Genomic DNA, 20,152 nt, shown 5'->3' with positions numbered 1-20,152 from the left:
TGCTTCTTATACTTCCTACTTTAGAGATTAGCCCTTATCACGATCTATCAAGTGAAAGCCTAGCAAGTAGGACGTAACCCTGTGATGTCACGGAGATGGCATGCAGAATGTACATCTGCAGAAGAAATGACCTACTGATGGTTGGTAAGCTAGTCTTGAACTAAGAGAAATACAAGTCTTGTCGTGTGTGCCTTTGTCTTAGGAGTTGAGCTAACTAATGGGCCCAGGGTTTGAAGTGAGATGTTGCAGCTTGACGTTGGACATCTACAAGAAATCCAGTGGTGATAAGGGTGTAGACCTGCTACTTTTGAAGAATGGGGATGAGAAGATTGATTCAAAGCAAATTGAATTGGCACAAGTCCACCAAAAAGTTGTATTTGCCTCAATCCAAAATTTTGGCAATTTGATTTGCTCAAGTCCATGAAAATAGCAGCTGGACTCTTTATTATAACAAATTAAAAAAACATACAAAATATTATTACCATTTTAGCCCTCACCTGTCCTGCCATCACAGTTCTCTGCCTGCTTCTCTTCTTGTACACTATGGTCTTACTGCAGAAACCCAATGACTATCACTTGTCTTGTACTAAACAGGCTGCATTCACATCATTAATGTTGTTCCCTAAGTAATCATAAGGCATAATGTATGTAACCAAGAGATGCAATGAGCGTCATAGTTGTCAATGATGTGTGTGTGGCCTTTCATAGATTGGGACATGCTGGAAGAGTAGGAGTAGAGATGAGTGCACCCATGGAGGTTCTGCGGGTTTAGCTGGACTTTAGATAAAGTTCTGTTCTGGATCCGGACCTGACCTGAATCTCATTGGAAGTCCCTGAGTGGGTAGTTTGGGTCTCCATCTACATACAACCAGCCATAAATAGAACACTTCCGAGGAAAAATGGGTGGGGCTTTAATTTATTTATTTATTTTTAAACACACTACATCTGATCATGCTGTTGTTACCACCAATGCAAGCCATTCAAACTATGCAAGCTGCTTGCACTGGGCTGAGCACCAAGAGTACATGAGCACAGTGATGCTCAATTGAGTGGTTTGCATACGTAAAGTACCCAAATTCCAAACTTGAACTTTAACTTTTTGCAAAGTCTGGGTTCGGTACGAACACCAAACTTTACAGTTTCGGTTGGCTCATCTCTACCTAGCAGTTAAAGATGGAACACCAGAGTAAGAGACCAGAAGACCAGATGAGGAGCTATGGCAACAGTATAGGTGAGGAGTGAGGTGGGCATAATAGGTGCTACTGGATTTGTTTGTATCTAGACCATTCTTGATATCCCTTGAGGTTATGTTGGCTGTCCAAGGTAAGTACTCCCACATTAAAAGACTGCAAGCATTTGCTCATGGAATAAATAAATACTGTATGTCTTTCATGTTCTGTAGTACTTGAAGCCCCATGATTAAGCAGATGATTGAAGCGAAACATACGTCGAGGTCTGAGGTCTATAATTGGAGAAATTTCGGGGCACCTTTGGTCCTCCCTTGAGACTTATTAGCAAATTTTTCTAAGCACTTAGCAGTTTGGTATGTATTTCTGAACTCCCTACCCTTATTTGTATATGTATCAACATTCTTATATTGGTATTACTGTGTAAAAGGGATTCAGATTCTGAACATTTGAGTGTGTCTCTTTCCGGTTGGTTACCTGGGTGCCTCTACCCACCACATACTTTTATGTACCTTGTTTCTTATGTCTTGTTTGTGTAATGTCATGGTCCATTTTGGACTTTTTTACGCTTGTTCTAATAAAAAGTGTATTTTTTCTTGACCCTTAACTTCCTGTTCTCTTGTTTATATATATAGTTTATGGAGTGGTCCTATGTGCAGCTGGCCATGTTGGAGACTGTTCACACCCAGCTTTATGTGTTACCATGCGCCTTTTGGAAATGTTGTGTTTACTTGGATTTTTGTTTTGCTCTTTTTTAATTCTTCGGTTTTCATATTTCTGCACCAACCCATCACCTGTATAAGTTTTACATTTCTGCCATATATAATCAGGGAAAAGTATTGAGGGTATTTTCCCAATTTATTACAGAAATTTCTGTAACTAAATGTCCATCCTGAATAGGGCTGTCTCTGAAGTATGTGCATAGATTTTTGCAAACTCCATTAAAATATAATCTATGAAGATTTTTGCTATAAATCTTATGCATTTGGTCATATCCTAAAGGCATTGGCCAGTTTCCAATGATTCTATCTAAAGCACCATAGCACATATGGTAGTAAAATGTACTAAATTTAACTAGTGTAGCAATTAATAAAGAATGTGTGTATTGTAATTCCTCAATTTGAGTGTCTATATAAAATTATAGCACTTGTGGTCATGGGATATAATCTTGTAACAGATTTGTATACCACCTTTGTATTGGGCTCATGAATATTCCTGAACCCTTTAAGGGCATTTCCATAAATGCAAATTCAAATAAGTAAACTAAACTGGAAAAATAGATTTATTTCACTCCCAGTTACCTAAAGCGGGCTTTACACACTACGACATCGCTCAAGTGATCTCGTTGGGGTCACGGATTTTGTGACGCACATCCGGTCGCTTTAGCGATGCCGTTGCGTGTGACACCTATCAGCAATTTTGCATCGTCGCAAAAACATGCAAAATCACTCATCGTGATATATGGGTCCATTCTCAAATATCGTTACTGCAGCAGTAACGAAGTTGTTCCTCGTTCCTGCGGCAGCACACATCGGTACGTGTGACACCGCAGGGACGAGGAACCTCTCCTTACCTGCCTCCCGACCACAATGCGGAGGGAAGGAGGTGGGCGGGATGTTACGTCCCGCTCATCTCTGCCCCTCCGCTTCTATTGGGCGGTGGTTCAGTGACGCTGCTGTGACGTCGCTGTGATGCTGAACGAACAGCCCCCTTAGAAAGGAGGTGGATCGCCGGTCACAGCGACGTCGCAGGTAAGGTAAGTAGTGTGACGGGTCTGGGCGATGTTGTGCGACACGGGCAGAGATTTTCCCGTGTCGCACAACAGATGGGGGCAGGTGCGCACGCTGGCGATATCGGTACCGATATCGCAGTGTGTAAAGCGGCCTTAAGACAACGTATGACAAAATAAAGTAGAGATTCCAAATATTTCATAGTTTTCATTGATTGTTGGAACGTTTTCGGCACAACACAATAGTGGTTACTTTATAAAAGGGGGGAAGTAATTACCTTGGCTTTCTGTGCGACCCCAGCCAGCAATGGTACAGATCATTGCTGGTGGAAATACGTCCTCACTCTCCGGTAGACATACTGGTTGAATATAATCTGTAAATAACCAATATATAATTGAGAGAAATGTTTTTAATTTGGTCTCGCATTATATACAAAAATAATATGATTTAAATGCATATAGAGGAATTATCTGATATGAAAAATGTATACAAAGCTCTTAAGACAGCAGACATTATTATAATTTAAATTTAAATACAAATTACAACATCGAGGTAATCAATCAACTCTGATTGACTTCTCAATTCCTGCTTAAAGGGGTTCTCCAAGAATGTAATAAAATGGCCCTATCACATAATTCAAACAGCATCCTGCCTTATCACGTATCAGGATGGGCTGCGGTCTTAAAAAATACAGCTTTTTTCATTTTACTTAGTATTTAAAATTATTCTCCAATAATGTATTTAAGGGAACCTGTCATGTGCAATATGCACCCAGAACCACGAGCAGTCCTGGGTGCGTATTACTAATCCCTGCCTAAAGGGTGCTTTACATGCTGCGACATCGCTAACGATGTATCGTCGGGGTCACGGTGTTTGTGAAGCACATCCGGCATCGTTAGCGACATCGCAGCATGTAACACCTCTGAGCAACCTGCTACGATCGCAAAAGAGGTAAAAATCGTTGGTATTGGAGAGGTCGCTCCAACACCAAAAATCGTTGACAGGTGAGTAGCGAGATTGTTTGTCGTTCCTGCGGCAGCACACATCGCTATGTGTGACACTGCAGGAATGAGGAAACTTACCGTACCTGCGTCCCGCCGGCAATGAAGAAGGAAGGAGGTGGGCGGGATGTTTGGCCCGCTCATCTCCACCCCTCCTCTGCTAATTGGCAGCCACTTAGTGACGTCGCTATGACGCCGAACGAACTGCCCCCTTAGAAAGGAGGCGGTTCGCTGTTCACAGCGACGTCGCTAGGCAGGTAAGTATGTGTGATGGGTGTAAGCGATCGATGTTGTGCACCATGGGCAGCGATTTGCCCGTGACACACAACTGACGGGGGCAGGTGCTTTCACCAGTGACATCGCTAGCGATGTCGCTGTGTGTAAAGCCCGCTTAAACAATCAAAAGGGTACAACCGATGGTGGCGGGTACGCTCGCTAGCGATATTGGTACCGATATCGCAGCGTGTAAAGTACCCTTAACTGTCCCTGTATCTAGTAGCATAGATTAAGAGATCTTTAGAAAAGGTATTTCTAAAGATCTTTTATCTTAGGCTAATGAACGCAGGGACTAGTCCCAAGGGCGTTATATCCCCCAACTAGTCTGCCATCTTATGATGTTAGCACACCCAGAGGGGTGTACTAACATGCCATGTAATTCAGCATCACCAGTGGTGCCACGCGTACCTGTGTTCGCTGTGACAATGCTTCTGAATGGCGGGCACTTCCAGTCATGCGCACTACACCTCTCTGAAGCCGGGACGTGTACACCCGGCTTTATACGGTGCATGACCGGAAGTGCCCAGCATTCAGAAGCGCGGTCACTGCGAACACAGGTATGTTCATCACTGCTAGTGATGTTGAATTGAATAGCATTTTAATACACACCTGTGGGCATGCTAACATGCTAAGAGGGCGGATTAGTAGGGGAATATAACGCCCTTGAGTCTAGTTCCTGCACTCATTAGCATTAGATAAAAGATCTTTAGAAATACATTTTCTAAAGATCTCTTTATCCATGCTTCTATATACAGGGATGGTTAGACAGGGATTAGAAATATACACCCAGAACTGCTCGTGGTTCTGAGTGCATATTGCACCTGACAGGTTCCCTTTAAAGTTGCATCCATGACGTAATTTATATGGTAGCCCATCATAGTCAAGTGTCAGGATGGGCTACAGTTTGAAGAAACACAGCACTCGAGACCTGTGTCTCAACCGACAAAAGACCAGTGTGTGACAGGAGAAGAAATAAATCTTCTTGGCTGACTAAAAATAAATAATTTTTTTCTCCATCCTCAGACCATTGTTCTCAGTCAGCCTAGGAGAAGATTTATTTCTTCTCCTGTCAAACACTTTTTCTTGGCTCAAGGAGGAACCTTGGCTTATGAAACTGGTCATCTGTCAGTTGAAACACAAGTGTCAAGTGCTGTGTTTCTTTATACTGGAGCCCATCCTGACACTTGACTTTGATTGGATACGAGTTCAATTATGTGATGGGACTACTTTAATACATTCTTGTCACGATGTTTAAGAGCATTTGGACTGAAAGCCCACTCTGCAGTGACCAAACCTCTCATTAGCAGAAATAATAAAAAAGAACATGTTGTATGGACAGATGAGAAGTGGTTCACAGTTCATTTTAGTGATGAAAGCAAGGTTAATATATTTGGGTCTGATGGGAAACTGTATGTTTGTTGACATACTGGGGAAATACTGAACCCAAAGTGTGTTAAGAAGTCAGTGAAAGGTGGTGGAGAAAGTGTCATGGTTTGGGGAATGTTTTCTGCAGCAGGAGTTGGAACTCTCATACAGCTACATGGCAGAGTGAATGCATGTGTGTATCAGAACCATCTTCATCAACACGTGGTTTCTTATTTGTGTTCATCACTCAATCAGCCAGCAATTTTCATGATGGACAAAGCCCCCTGACACACAGCAAAATGAGTAAAGCAGTTCCATGAAATGGATAATATTAAAACAATGAAATCTCCAGCACAGGATCCTGATCTAAACCCAATAGAAAACCTTTGGAAAATTCTTGGTGACAAAGTTATGTCCAATAAACTTAGGACAGTCAAAGAACTGTGGAAGAGACTGGAAGAAGAGTGGACCAAAATCCCACAAGAGCAGTGTGAGAGACTAGTGATGTCCTGTGGCCTCAGAGGTGCTGAAGTCATTCAAAGCAAAGGCCTGTACACATCCTACTGATTGGCGACTGTTGTTACCTTCAGAAAATGTATTTATCTTTCTCTGTACTACAGTCATTGCTGTTCTCCAATTATGATCATCACATTTTTGGACAAAATAAAAATTTTATGTTGATAAACTTTGGATCGTTTGTAAAACACGGTTCTACAAAAACACCTTCAAATGTTGATCTATGAAGATTACATTTATTTCTGAGAAAAGCAAGTGATCATACAGTGTTCTTTAATTTTCATCTCCAGTGTATATATATATATATATGTCCAAATTTCTTTCGTGTCTTATATTATATAGACTTCAAGCCGTTGTGCTCTGAAGAGTAAGAAACCATGCGCTCGCCAATAACTAAGCTGAAGTGTGATAGAAATGCTGATTAGCATACAGACCCCAGGACGCACGGATAAAGAGGTGCTGAATGTACTGAGAATCTGTGGAGAAGCGAATCAACAAGGTATGGAATAGAGAATTTTATGACCTTTTGACACCATAAATGTTGTGTGTATCGGGCATGAAAACTAATCCCGGCTTCACACTGTGCGGCAGTCATAAACCAACCTCCACAAAACAATTTGTAGAAATATGGATTTTTGTGGCTTGGCTTGTGAACTATTCTGATTTAATGCTTCAAGACTGAAATTCACTTCTTAAGTGTATACTCCCCCTACCACCTAGCACATATACAGTATGTCTTTCTGTTTCAATCTATCAGTCAATCAATCAAACCTCAGCCACATCTTAGTATAAATCACAGGTAATAATTGCTCCGAGTTATATAGGACATAGTGTTATATCTGCATTGACTTTTATTGTGATTCCATTTTTGGTCTTTATAGCATATCTCTAACGACACTTTTGTCCCAATAGAAGCTTAATTTTAATGGTGAGGCACATAGATAAGAAAGGAGGAGATTCAGATATAATTGATGGAGATTCGGTCAAATAGTTGGATTTATTCCATAATCTGCTAAGGCACACACATGCTACTGGGATGCACACACTCAGATACACATGTACGTCTATAGTAATAGCTCTGTTGGAGGCTCTGTTTGGCCTCAAACTGTTCTTACATCATCCAATATTTGGGTCTTTCATTTGCTGAATATACAGTACATGCAGAAAAAACTTGGCACACCGAAAGAAATGAGGACTTAATTATACAGGCAATCAAAAAAATAAAAAAAATGTAACATTTCAACCCCTATATTTTGGTCTTCATCACACACAATAGATTCTTGAGTAGAAATATGCTTTTAAGATGGTGACACAATCAAAATCACTAAAGAATGTACGTCTGGAACACCAATGGTGTGAACATGGTGCAAGACTCAAAAACATAACTATACAATAGGATAAAGACTTACACACTAGTCACAATGTATATGGGAATGATGAAAAGCAAAACTGCTATGGGAATACTAGACTGAAAAATACAATGGACTATCTGAAAAAGTGAAAAACATGAAAATGGAATATGCATGATTGCAATGAATAATATTAATAAAAGAGATGTTTAGCCATTGTATTGATCAATGCAAAAGAGCCCCAAAACCAACGCCAAGGTAATCTCTATTTTTGGGGTCCCTAGCCTATATGTAACCTCACCTGCAGTGTGCAACTCTTTGTCCTATTGTATAGTTATGTTTTTGAGTCTTGCACCATGTTCACACATTGGTGTTCCAGACATACATTCTTTAGTTAGTATGCACTTTTTGTCTGAGAACCCTGCCCCACCCACAGCTGTTTGTTTCACTTCACATATATATCTTGGTCCTTTGCTTCCCATACAGAGCAAGTTTTTTTAACTACAGGTGAGGTTACATATAGGCTAGGGACCCCAAAAATAGAGATTACCTTGACGTTGGTTTGGGGCTCTTTTGCATTGATCGATACAATGGCTAAACATCTCTTTTATTCCTATTATTCATAGCAGTTATACATATTCCATTTTCATGCTTTTCACTTTTTCAGATAGTTCATTGTATTTTTCATTCTAGTATTCCCATAGCAGTTTTGCTTTTCATTATTCCCCTATGCATTGTGACTGGTGTGCAACTCTTTATCCTATTGTACACTCAAAATCACTGTGAGATGTATAAAAAAATCAGATTGCTGTTCTGTATAGATAAAAAGGTGCAGTATACAGAGCATCTTACACACGGGGAGGAGAGCGTTACATTTTTTGGATTTTTTTGATTGCCTGTATAATAAAGTCTTTATATTCATTTTGGTATGCCAAATTTTTTCTGCAATTAATGACTGGTTTGAACCCTTCTTGAGCACCCATAATTCCAAGTGTGCCATAAACCATATTCTACTAGAATATACAGTAAGTCATATACCGATCGTTCCTTTCTTACCTTCGTCTTGGCTGAATATATTCCGAGATCAGTAGAGATGTCTAGCCCCAATATCTCCTAATTTTAACAAACTGTTGAAAGTTTTTTATGCTATATGTTCCTTTATGTGGCCATCCAGTGTTCATGATTTATTTGCAGCCCATCAATGTTACTCACATGTCCTGACTTTTTTTTGAAAGTTATTATGGTAACCTGTCAAGCACCTTTGATATCATCATTTAAGTCTTTTTATGGCCGCTTCAGGTAGGTGTGTGCCGCCTGAGTATTCAGTTACTAGAGCACTTTGCTTCCACATGCTTTTCTGGAGTTGGATTACACTTTTCAGTCCTGCTCAGGCCGGATTTTTGACTATCTGTTCTGTATTCCTATTGCTGCCACATCCTCAACTCTACTATGTCAAGGTACAGGATTATGAATTCATCTCTGCCACGCCTCTTAACTACTGTATCTGGTAATGAAAATGTCTCTAGTATTCAAAGTGCTGTCGTACCCTCGTTTTTAGTGATTAAGGTAGCTGATAATGTTGGTCTTCTATTCGTGGTACTGCCACATTCTCCACTCTGCTAAATCATGATAACTTATAAGGAGTAAAGGGGGCTTTACACGCAGCCGATGTCGCTCGTGAAAGCACCCGCCCCCGTTGTTTGTGTGTCACGGGCAAATCGCTTCCCGTGGCGGACAAAATCGCAAGTACCCGTCACACATACTTCCTAACGATGTAGCTGTGGCCAGCAAACAGCCTCTTTTCTAAAGGGGCGGTTCGTGCAGCGTCACAGCGACGTCACACGGCAGGCGTCCAATAGAAGTGGAGGGGCGGAGAGCAGCCGCATGAAAGTCACGCCCACCTCATTGGCGGAGGATGCAGGTACGGTGTTGTTCATTGTTCCTGGGGTGTCACACGTAGCAATGTGTGCTGCCTCAGGAACGACGAACAACCTGCGTCCAAAATCAGCAATGATATTTGGGAAGTGGACAACATGTCAACAATCAACGATTTGGTGAGTATTTTGCATCGTTAGTGGTTGCTCATACGTGTCACACTAACGAGTCGCTAACGAGATCGGATGTGTGTCACGAATTCCGTGACCCCAATGACATCTCGTTAACGATGTCATTGAGTGAAAAGCGGCCTTTAGTCTCTGCTATTCCTAGTACTGCCACATTCATCTCTGATGAGTCAAGGTGCATGATTATGATTAGAGATGAGCGAACCTGAAATTTGATGCTCAAAATTCGGGTTTGAACATAGAATAAAAAAATGCAGTGGGGTTTGAAGTTCGAGTGAGTTATGAGTGGAAACCACTCAAGCGAGCAGAGTTGTGCTTTGGTGTGAGTGATATTCAGCCCTATGAGAGCTGTGTGCAGTGTATGAATGGAACACACTGGAAGTAAAATCAGCCTGATCAGATGTAGAGTACACAAAAAAAAAGAAAAACCTCGCCCACCCTTCCCTGGAAGTGCTCTGCTTATGGGTGGCAGCATGTGGGTGAAGCCACGAACTGTCCAATTACTGACTTCCAGTGAGATTCGGGTCAAGTCAGGGTCACAAACCAAAATTTATCTAAAGTTCAACTGTACCCTCAGAACCAAACTTCCAAAGGTTCGCTCATCTCTAACTAAAATCTTTTCTCTGCCACTACTGTGGACTACTGCTCTCCTGCAACAAGGCATCTGGTAACCCCTAGATCACTGTTGTTCCTGTCTTCTCCTGCACTCCTGCAACAAGGTTGCAGGTTGCCTACACATCACTTCTGTTCAAGTGCTTCCACCATGGCTTGTCCACCTGTTATCCTACATATCCAATAGTCCAAATTCAGCAAGTCCAGTTCTGCTGCATCATTAGCTCCAGTCCATGTTGCCTCATCTGATCTATCACTTAAAGAATCTAGCTCAACAGGTGAGTTCATAGTAGCCAGGAGTCATGGAAATGTGACTTTATATTTTGAGAAATTGCAGTTCATAATAAAATTCACAGAAGATTAAGAATGAACAAATCCGTTGGGTATACTGGGGAGTGGATTAGATGCATAGTTGACTGGATTGGAGAGTTGACCAAAGTACTGCCTCTGAGATCTTTAGTAAAGACCAAACAAGAATACATCTTAAAGTTGTGAAAGTAAAACCTATTTCTTAGTTCTTGGAAGTACAGAAAGAGTTGCCAAAATGAGTTACTGCATATATTCTCTGAAGTAGCTGGGAAAAAAAATCACAAACTTCCCTCTCTGCCTGTCCATACACTTCCTTCTTTGGCCCTCTTCATATGCTCTTTACATAATACTAGTTATATTAAGACCTTTCTTCTCCACCTTAGCCATTTATCTGTGATTTCTGGCCCAATAGAGGACAACGCAGCCAAGTGGATCAGTAACGTTATTATGTGACCCATCTTCTTCGGAGAGCCTCCAAGGATTCCGAGGCAGTTGGAAAGTATGCATTAGACTAAGTAAGCCTCATACTTTTTATGGAGATTTGTCCACCCCATACATTTCTGTGAATTATGTTAACTCAAACATTTTATGGCGTATTGTTTATAATATTTTACCCTACACATTTTATCCAGTTGCCTAACCCATTTACATACCTGTGTAATTAACTTGTAATTCGAGGTGCATCATGATGATGTCGCTATCTTTAGTGCGTCGGTTGTAATGTGGATTGATGACAATCTGATCGATTAATCTGCTCTCTCTTGGCGGATAGGTGACGTTGGCGCTATCGTGCATCCCAAGAACGGCTTTCCAATTGGTGGGGATCAAATTCCTCCTGCAGATCACAAGGAACACTCCTGAATTATTCTCGGCCTTATGACAAGCTTGACTGATTCCGCCTGTATTATTTGTGACCTCTTAAGCAGTACACATAATTTAAGCTTTGTATTGGATTAAGTGAGTTTATTATAATTGGAAAGTGCTTAATGTTTCATCGCTGCTCTGCAGGACACACATTCCCTAACACAGAGCTATCAGCAGATTCCTTGATTCCAGCTAGAAAGCTATAAATTATAACAGTAGCGGGAACAACAATACAATTATGAAGGGGCTATTAACTTAATTATTATGATTTTTTAAACAGCTAAGTTAAAAATCTCAAGCCAATTAGTCATCAGCCCCATGACGCAGATGATTAGTATGTTCCATCTGAGAAACAATTGGTTTGAAAGATTGGTTCTTGGCACCTCATTTCTGCATGAGGGAAGAATAAGTGCAGTAAACACTGCAGCTGATATCTGCTTGGGAACCAAATGGGAAATCATTTGCATATCGCTAAAGGCTTTATCTACCAACCACACATTTCCTGCAAATCGGTATTATATGTTAACCAAACACATGAATATAAATGACCTGAGCTAGGATTGGTCCAATCGCAGCTGTTTGAATATTGAATTTCCCATACTGGATAAGTGAATATAGAGCGACTGTCAACTGGGCTGAGATTTTAATGGAGTATTATGGTTTCTAAAGAAGCTGTTTAAAGCAGAAGAAAGTTCAGGGTCATAAAAGAAAAAAATATATTTTTTAATTCCTTTAAATAGATAATTGAAAAATGAAAATTATGGAAGCTTTGTATTTTTTTTTTACTTGAGTTTCTCTTGTTTGTTTATGGTTAAAGATATTGTTCAAGATTTGGAAAAAACCTTGGCTGTCTTCAACTATAAACAGCCCCCTTACTGTCTCCATTAGTGGCCGCAAAACTTTCTGATCTTGACAGTCACATTCAGTGCGGACAAGGTCGCGAGCCTGATCCAGCTCTGAGAAGGTTGAGAGCTACATCCAGCTCTGAGAGGGTTAACAAGCCACATACAGCTCTGAGAGACAGTTGCAAGTCACATCCAGCTCTGAGAGAGGGTCATGAGCCACATCCAGCTCTGAGACAGGGTTGTCAGACACATTCAGTTCTAAGTGCGGGTCGCAAGCCACATCCAGCTCTGAGACAGGATCGCAAGCCACATTCAGCTCTAAGAGAAGGTCGCAAGTCACATCCAGCTCAGAGAGGATGTTGAGCCATTTTCAGGTATGAAAGAGGATTGTGAGCCTCAACCAGCTCTTAGTGAGGGTTGTGATCCAGATCCACCTCAGAGAGATGATTGCGAGCTACATTCAGCTCTGAATGAGGGTCATAAGCCACGTCCAGCACTGAGAGAGGGTCGAGAGCCACATTCAGTTCCCCCTCAAAGTAGTGACACCCAGAGCCCCTATTTCCAGTATAAAAACAGCCAAAGTTTTTCCATAGAAATCACACCAAGGCATTATAGCAAGATCTGAGGGTTTCTTTACGATGAGGGCTACTCACAAAATATACCATCTGGAGACCTACTCATCATCGCTGTTTGCCAGACCTGATACTAATGTAACAAGCTGGCAGACAGCGACAAGCCCTACATCACGGCCCTGTGAGCCACATGGGTCTCCTAAGCCACAGGTATTATAGGTGGTACTGCAACCATTGTCTTGAATAGAGCTAAGCTGCAATACCAAACACAACGTGCAAACAAGAGTGGCACTGATTTCGGATAAAGGCTGCCATGCTTTTCGGATACAGAACAACACATTTAAAGAAAACATGTCACCACCTCTAACATGTCTGCTTTAGCAAAAACTTACATTTTCCATAAAATGATAATTTTGGATTGGAATAGTGTGGGTAAAAAAAAAAAAAAAAAGGAGAAATACAGCATCACCTAAAGCATTAACTTCAAGATGGATATTTAACTCATGGATAGTACTAATCCAGTACAGAGCTGATCAATGTAGGGGGTTGTGTATCTAGCAAGCAGCTTATGGTGTAAGTACAAATATAAACTTTAGCAATCACATCTAGATACTGGTTATAAAAGTCCAGGTGGAGTACAGAGTGGATCCGCTATGTTGCTGAATCCACGGCAAAGCAAGTTACGAAAAAAACCCAACTTTTTGGTGAATACAAGTGTTAAAACTTTAGAATAATTCATTTAGACTCAAATAAATGATTTAATCTCTAGTATTAATGGACAGAGCCCATTGAAAAAGTGATTTTACCACCAGTGGTCAAATTATACATACATTTCATGAAATAACAACAAAGCAATACCACCATTCACAGTTCTGCGGACACATTCGGAAAGCCAATTGGTCCCCCGTAAGGGCTTGGACACAATTGTACAGACACATATCCGCACCAATAGACATCTATGGACTCCAGCTTAATTTTTGTTTTGAACCTGTAACTTTATATCATAAATATCTCATAAATGCATGATAAATAAATAAATAACATAAAATTGGAACCTACCCATACACACAATGAGCGGCGGACACGAGCCATTCGTTGTTGACCAATGACGCTCCACAGACTTGTCTTCCATTAAAATAAAGAGACACGATCCAAGGCCAGGCCCCGATGGCAGCATTCGTCCCACCTACTATTCTAGAACTGTTCACGTGTCTTTTTCCACATTCTGAGGGAAAATCATCGTGGTTTAGTGTCTAGCTATTTTAAGAAGAGAAAATATTAGTTTTGTTAAAGGTCTATTTAAATGATCAACCATGATATGACGGAAAACTAAAATGACTTTATGGCTGTGAATGATATCAGTCTTTTTTTAACTAGTTATGTGTCCAAGTTCAGGCTTCTGGTTCATAGCTGGTGCTAGTGGTCAGTAAAGACGGGAGGGAAACTTGATATTAGGCTGAATTGCCACCGCTTTAAAGAACATGACGGTCCATCATAAGGAACTTAAAACTGATAGATGCATTAAATTTTCCTTAAACAATTTTTCAACAATTTTTGTATTACTTCAATGCATCTAAAATTGAAAATGTCCTCCTTTTTTACTTCAGCTCTTATACAGGCCTATATGGCCCTTTGTACCTGATTCCTTTCATATTGTCCATACTTATAGCTAACAAACAAAATATATATTACCAAGAATAAGAAATGAATCCAATGTACAGTATACTAGAATAAATGGACTGATAGAAAGCAATAAGACTGCTGGGTTACCCTGAACAGACTTTCCTTGTAGTCTGTTATAATGCAAATGTGTAGGAGCTGTAGATCTAACATTACATTTTATTTTCAATTAATACAATTGGCAATTGGATTTATTTTTATTTAGGTGCATTGTAGTAAAACAGAGGGTGGACAAACTTTGGACTTTAAAGAATATCTGTCACCAGATTTTTGAACAGAGTAATGTAAAGGTAAAAACCCTGACTGCACATCTACCAGTTCTATGAATGCTGAGCTCTGTATAGTATAGCCCAGCCCACACCACTGATTGGTAATTTTCTGTGTGTACTGTGCATAGCCAGAAAGATGCCAATCAGTGCTGGGGGCGGGGTTATACTTGAATATAGCAGACTACATGGTAGCAGGTATACTAGTCCTCTAGTGATAATCTACTGCTGATAAAGCACTGATATTATGTAATCTACAGAAAGCAGTCTAATGAGTGACACATTGCTGGTTTCGGTCTTTGCATTATGCTGCTATCAGGGTCACTGGCAAAATCTTGGTTACAGATTCCCTTTAAAGGGTACTTGTTATCTAATTGGACCGCCAAATTGTCATTCTGTTTTTCAGTATTGTATCAGGTTCATAGTGATGCATGTATTCCCCGGGATAGAAACTAGGGTGGAGCCACTCTATAGAACTAGGGTGGAGCCACTCTATAGAACTAGGGTAGAGCCACACTGTAGAAGTAGGGTGGAGCCACTAGGGTAGACCCACACAGTAGAAGTCAGAGAGGTCCTTCTCCTGGCTTGGTTGACATACTATAGCACCTTTTTATCAACACAAGCCTTATCTGCGCATGGGTAGTGAATTAAGATGTATGGGTCTTGGTGTCACCGATCTCGTACCCATTGAATGGAGGTGACTTGTCAAGGTATATCTAGTCTTCAATCAAGCCAGTAACGTGCGATGAGCAGTCTAATTTCTCTAAAGAGCATCTCCACATACTTGGCAGTCCTCAGGGTTTACAATACAGACAACTAGCGACAGAAATATAATTGGTGCATCTTGTGCATCCGCACAGGGACACGAGAGGAAGGGGACCATTTCCACATCTGCAGCAGGTGGAATTGTGCATCGTGATGAACTACTGAACTGCTAGACCGGGCCTTGGTAGATGCCATCAGAGTAGACTGGAGACAGGACAATTTTATAAACGGGTGGCAGTATATTTCCTCTAATCATTGGGGTAGCCCCATATACTGTTCTTGCACAAGGGCCCTTTTCTGTCTGTGTCCACCAGTGCAGACAGCCCTACTAGAGGGAGTAAAAGATCAAGAGTAGGAAACTTGTTATTGTCTTTAATAACGGGTTATTGAAGGTCAGGTGCCAAATTATTCATGACAAGTTCTCTTTAGGGGAATCCTTACTTTAGGTCAAAGCAGAACTCTATTACTGGGACCATTTCTCAGTGGAAAATTTATAACACTATGGATTAATCATTTCCAATTATTTTTAAGTCCCTTTCACTCTTTTGTTTTGTGGTATTTGTTGACTTTTTTTGTGCCAAATGTATAAAATTTTTGAATTTTGTGCAAAATTAAAAAAAAAATATTTATGTCTTTAGCCTGTCTTGCAACGCTTTAGCTCAGTTACATATTAGGCTTAAATGTCAGAGAAACTCTGCCAAAGTTACAGGTGTATAACAAAAATCACTGATAAAGACTAGACTAAATTTGCACCAAAATTTGCAGTTTTTCAAAAAGATGCATATAATAAATAAGGTGATAACATCTGGGAACCATAAACTTTGCCCATGGTGGATAACAAAAAAAAAATATAAATAGATAAACACATAAAAAGTAAATTTACGAAAGGTGGCAATGTATACATCAATATTGTCACGATTCCTTTGTGCAGAACATTCTGTATTGTTCTGCCTTGCTCCCCTGCGGAGCTGGTATATGTTGCCTATGGTGTAGAGCATTTTGCAGGATGAATGCTCTGCTGGTTGTTTCACAGCACTGGGTTTCACGTTGGTCCTGGGAGGTGCTGTTGCAGTTGCTTTTCTTCCCAGTGATTGCTCAGCTTTATTAGGGAGCGTGTTAGCTCAGGATGTCGCCAGTCGTATTTCCTGGTTACAGTTGTGCTGTTGGCTCCCGTGTGCTCAGTGTTCAGATCTTGGTCTCTCGACTCTGGACTACTGCTTACCCATCTCTACCTGTCCCCCCCTGTTTCTGTTGTGACTTCCCAGCTTCTGACCTTGGAATTCCTCCTGACCACGTCTTTGTCTGCTACCTGTATCTTGTATGTACTCTTCTGGAAATCTGACCTTCGGCTTGTATCCTGACCTCGTCTCTGTCTGCCCCCCATGTACTACTGTGTTTCCTGGTATATGATCTCGACCTGTCTGATTATTTCTCCTTTTACTGCATACAAGAATTGTCTAGCGCCACCTTGTGGTAGTCATCACATTTAAAGTATATCACAAAAGAAAAAGGTGCAAAACAGTAAAAAAAAATATCTGCAAAAAACCCCATGCATTAATGACGTGGGCCCCATGTATACAAATAAAAGTCCAGAGATTAACACAAAGGTAAGTAAGACTGACCTCTGGGATTGCATTCCAGGTAAATGACGCTATGGTTTGAGCAAGAGTCACTGTAACAGAAAAATAAAAAGAAAGGGTTATTCTCCTCCGAGCGAATAAAGCGTCATTATTCTTCACTTCAGTAAATATCTATTTATTCCTTGATGTTGTATTACATGTTTTATCATCAAATGCAGCAAAAAGCGAATGTTTACCAAGCCACTCGTTGTCTTGCATTCAGCCACTTTGCTTAATGTGTTCTTCTTTTTGACTCAGTATTAAAATAAATCATAAAGACAAAATACAAGAAGCTGAAGAACAGAAGAAAGACGCAAATAAGCAATTGAAGTACTTTAAAAACTCTGCACAATGATGTGGTGATGTTCTGAAGCCACCGGGAATTACAAGAATTGAAAAGATTTGAAAAGATTTTCTCTGTTGTGTTTCTGAAAACGGAATATGATATATAATATAGATTTATCTTTAAGTTCATAAGTATTACCTGTTTTTGTTTTGGACCAATGCTTCATTTCATATTAATGCTCTGTACAACCTTTGCGAATTAAACAGAAATGAAAAATGCGGCATGCTGTAATGCAGGGGCGGACATATCATTGGTGCAATGTCTGTCTGACATGAGCCCAAAAGGTCAGAGCAGGTAAAATTGTCCATAATGATGAGAGGTTGGACTACAAAGGACCAATATACTGTTCCTGCACAGGGGCCATCTTCTGTCTGTATCTTTAAGTGCTCTATCGGTTGGGGTCCTCAAGTGCATCAGTAAATACTCTAGGCAAAAGGTTCTCTTCTGTATTGAGCCCTTATACCCAACACATTATTTGATGGGCATACCAAAATAATGAAGGGTATGACTGAAGGCTGACCTTCCATTGTGTCTCGAGATGAGCGGACCTGTGAAGTTTCAGGTTTAGCCGGACTATAGATAAAGTTCTTTTCTGTGTCCAAACTTGTCTTTAACTTGATCCAAAAACCCAAATTCCATTCGAAGTCAATGATTGAACAGTTTGGCTCTCTACTCACATACAGCCAACCAAAAACAGATCATTTACAGAGGGATGGAGGGCAGTTTCTTTTTTTTTTTATTTTTGAACACACTACATCTGATAATGTTTTTGTACCTCCACTCAGAGGCATTCATAGACTACCGGTGGCTTGCACTGGGCCAATCACCAAGTGTACCCGAGTACAACGATGCTCGATCGAGTTGTCTGCATACAAACAGCACCCAAACTCTAGACTTAGACAGAGTGTTTTTAAAGCCTGTCTAGTATGATCTCCGAACTTAACAATTCATGTCTACTTGTGTCCCATAGTTTTTCCATTAATTCTTAGACTGTGAATGAATATTGAGCATTGTATTTTTTACAGAATTTAGGCACCAGGACATAATTCACAGAAAGTATCTGTAGTGTGCCATGAAGTATTCTTAGTTGTATTTACTAAACAGTGGCCCATATGCTATGCAGTGTCGAGAAAAAAAGCCAATGTCCAAGCCCACCCTAAGGCTTTGTGCGCACTAGAAATGTGAAGTTTCTCAAGAAAATTTCTTGAGAAACTTCTGGGAGTGAAAGATTTCCGGACCTCCGGAAAAAATCCGCACCAAATCCGCATGCGGATTTGCCGCGGATTTGCCGCGGATTAGCACAAAGTCTATGATTGCAGACATTTCTCAAGAAATTTCCGCGGCAAATCCGCGGGTAAATCCACGGGTAAAATGGTCTAGTGCGCACAGAGCCTTAGACGTGATTGATTTGGGGCTTCTCCATTGCAAAAAGGACTCAATGAGGTGAAACACAGTTATGATATACATTAGACTCTTTGATATGCCATGACTTAAAGGGTTGGTTGATGGACATCTTTACTGTCAGATAACAGCCAAGTGTAAAACCAGTCTGTCTAGTCATTGTTTGCCCCAATGGTAGACATTCATAAACACATTATGTTAGCATGGGCAGAACAGCCTTTTTCTGCACATTTTCCATATTTCTGTACTGCATATACAATGGGAATATGACAATGTTATGGGAGTGTAGATAGTAGAGATGAGTGGACCCGTAAAAGTTCAGGTTCTGCGGGTTTAGTTTACCTTTAGATAGACTTCAGTTCTTTGGAAGTTCCTGATTGGGCAGTTCTGGTCTCTGCCCACATATAGCCAGCCATAAAACAGAGCACTTTCGGGGGATGGAGGTTATTTTTTGTTTGTACACACTACATCTGATAACGCTGATTTTTCCCCCGATGCGAGCCGTTCAAACACTCGCACTGTGCTAAGCAATGAGCGTACCGAAGCACAGGTGGTCAGCATACGTAAAGCACCCGAACTTTGAGCTCAAACACAGATTTATTTGAAAAGTTTGTGTTCTGAACACTGAACTCTATACATCAGGTTCGCTCATCTCTCGTAGATAGACATCAAAACTGTAAGGCAGAGAGTGCTCGAGGCTTCCAGGCTGCTACAAGCATCTCATATCCTTCATATGGGAAAAACAAAATTTTATCCAAACCCCAGATTGAATGATTCTACTTAGTGCAATATCTCCACAAAAACCTATACCCTGTATTGCTAGATTTCACAGATCAGACTCCCTTTATTAAGTTTCCTGAGTATTACCTCCTTATTGGTGACATTTACATAGTTTGAAAAAACACCTAGGTCCATCTAGTTCCTCCTTCCTCCACCAATCACATATTTTGTCACTACATCATTTATAACCGATAATGTTGTGTGTACTGAGGAAATCATCCAGCGCTTTTTTAAAAGCTGTTACAGTGTCTGCCATTACTACCTCTTGTGATAGAGCAGTTAAATTATGGAATGCCCTAACTGTAAAGAACCCTTTCCTATTTAGCTGCTGGAATCGCTTTTCTTCCACTCGCAGTGAGTGCCCCCTGGTTCTTAGTATGGTCTTTGGAAGAAATAAGTCATGTGCCAGTCCTTTATATTGACCACACGTGTATTTATACATATAAATGAGATCGCCTCTGAGACGTCCTTTTTCTAAGCTAAACAAATCCAGCTTTTTCCACCTTTCATCATATGGGAGACCTTCCATTCCTTGTAGTAGTCTAGTTGTCCGCCTTTGAACGGACTCTAATTTCTGAATATACTTTTCAAAATGTGGAGCCCAAA

The 20,152-nt window shown here is 40.6% G+C and overlaps 1 protein-coding gene across 1 annotated transcript in view; it reads right to left on the bottom strand.

The window, feature by feature from the left end:
• Positions 1-20,152, bottom strand: part of TMPRSS15 (transmembrane serine protease 15) — a 447,907-nt gene that overhangs the window by 13,110 nt on the left and 414,645 nt on the right. Inside the window, exons 20-23 of the mRNA XM_075333062.1 lie at positions 17,023-17,072; positions 13,749-13,914; positions 11,062-11,243; positions 3,195-3,290 (exon numbers count right to left, since the gene is read on the bottom strand). Coding sequence (XP_075189177.1) covers positions 3,195-3,290; positions 11,062-11,243; positions 13,749-13,914; positions 17,023-17,072 — 494 coding nt within the window. The remainder of the gene's footprint in view (positions 1-3,194; positions 3,291-11,061; positions 11,244-13,748; positions 13,915-17,022; positions 17,073-20,152) is intronic.

The sequence above is a fragment of the Anomaloglossus baeobatrachus genome, chromosome 2 (genome assembly GCF_048569485.1).
Source record: "Anomaloglossus baeobatrachus isolate aAnoBae1 chromosome 2, aAnoBae1.hap1, whole genome shotgun sequence".
NCBI classification, from domain to species: Eukaryota; Metazoa; Chordata; class Amphibia; order Anura; family Aromobatidae; genus Anomaloglossus; species Anomaloglossus baeobatrachus.
Note: the sequence above shows the minus strand (reverse complement) of the source record. Positions and strands in the feature narration are given on the sequence as shown.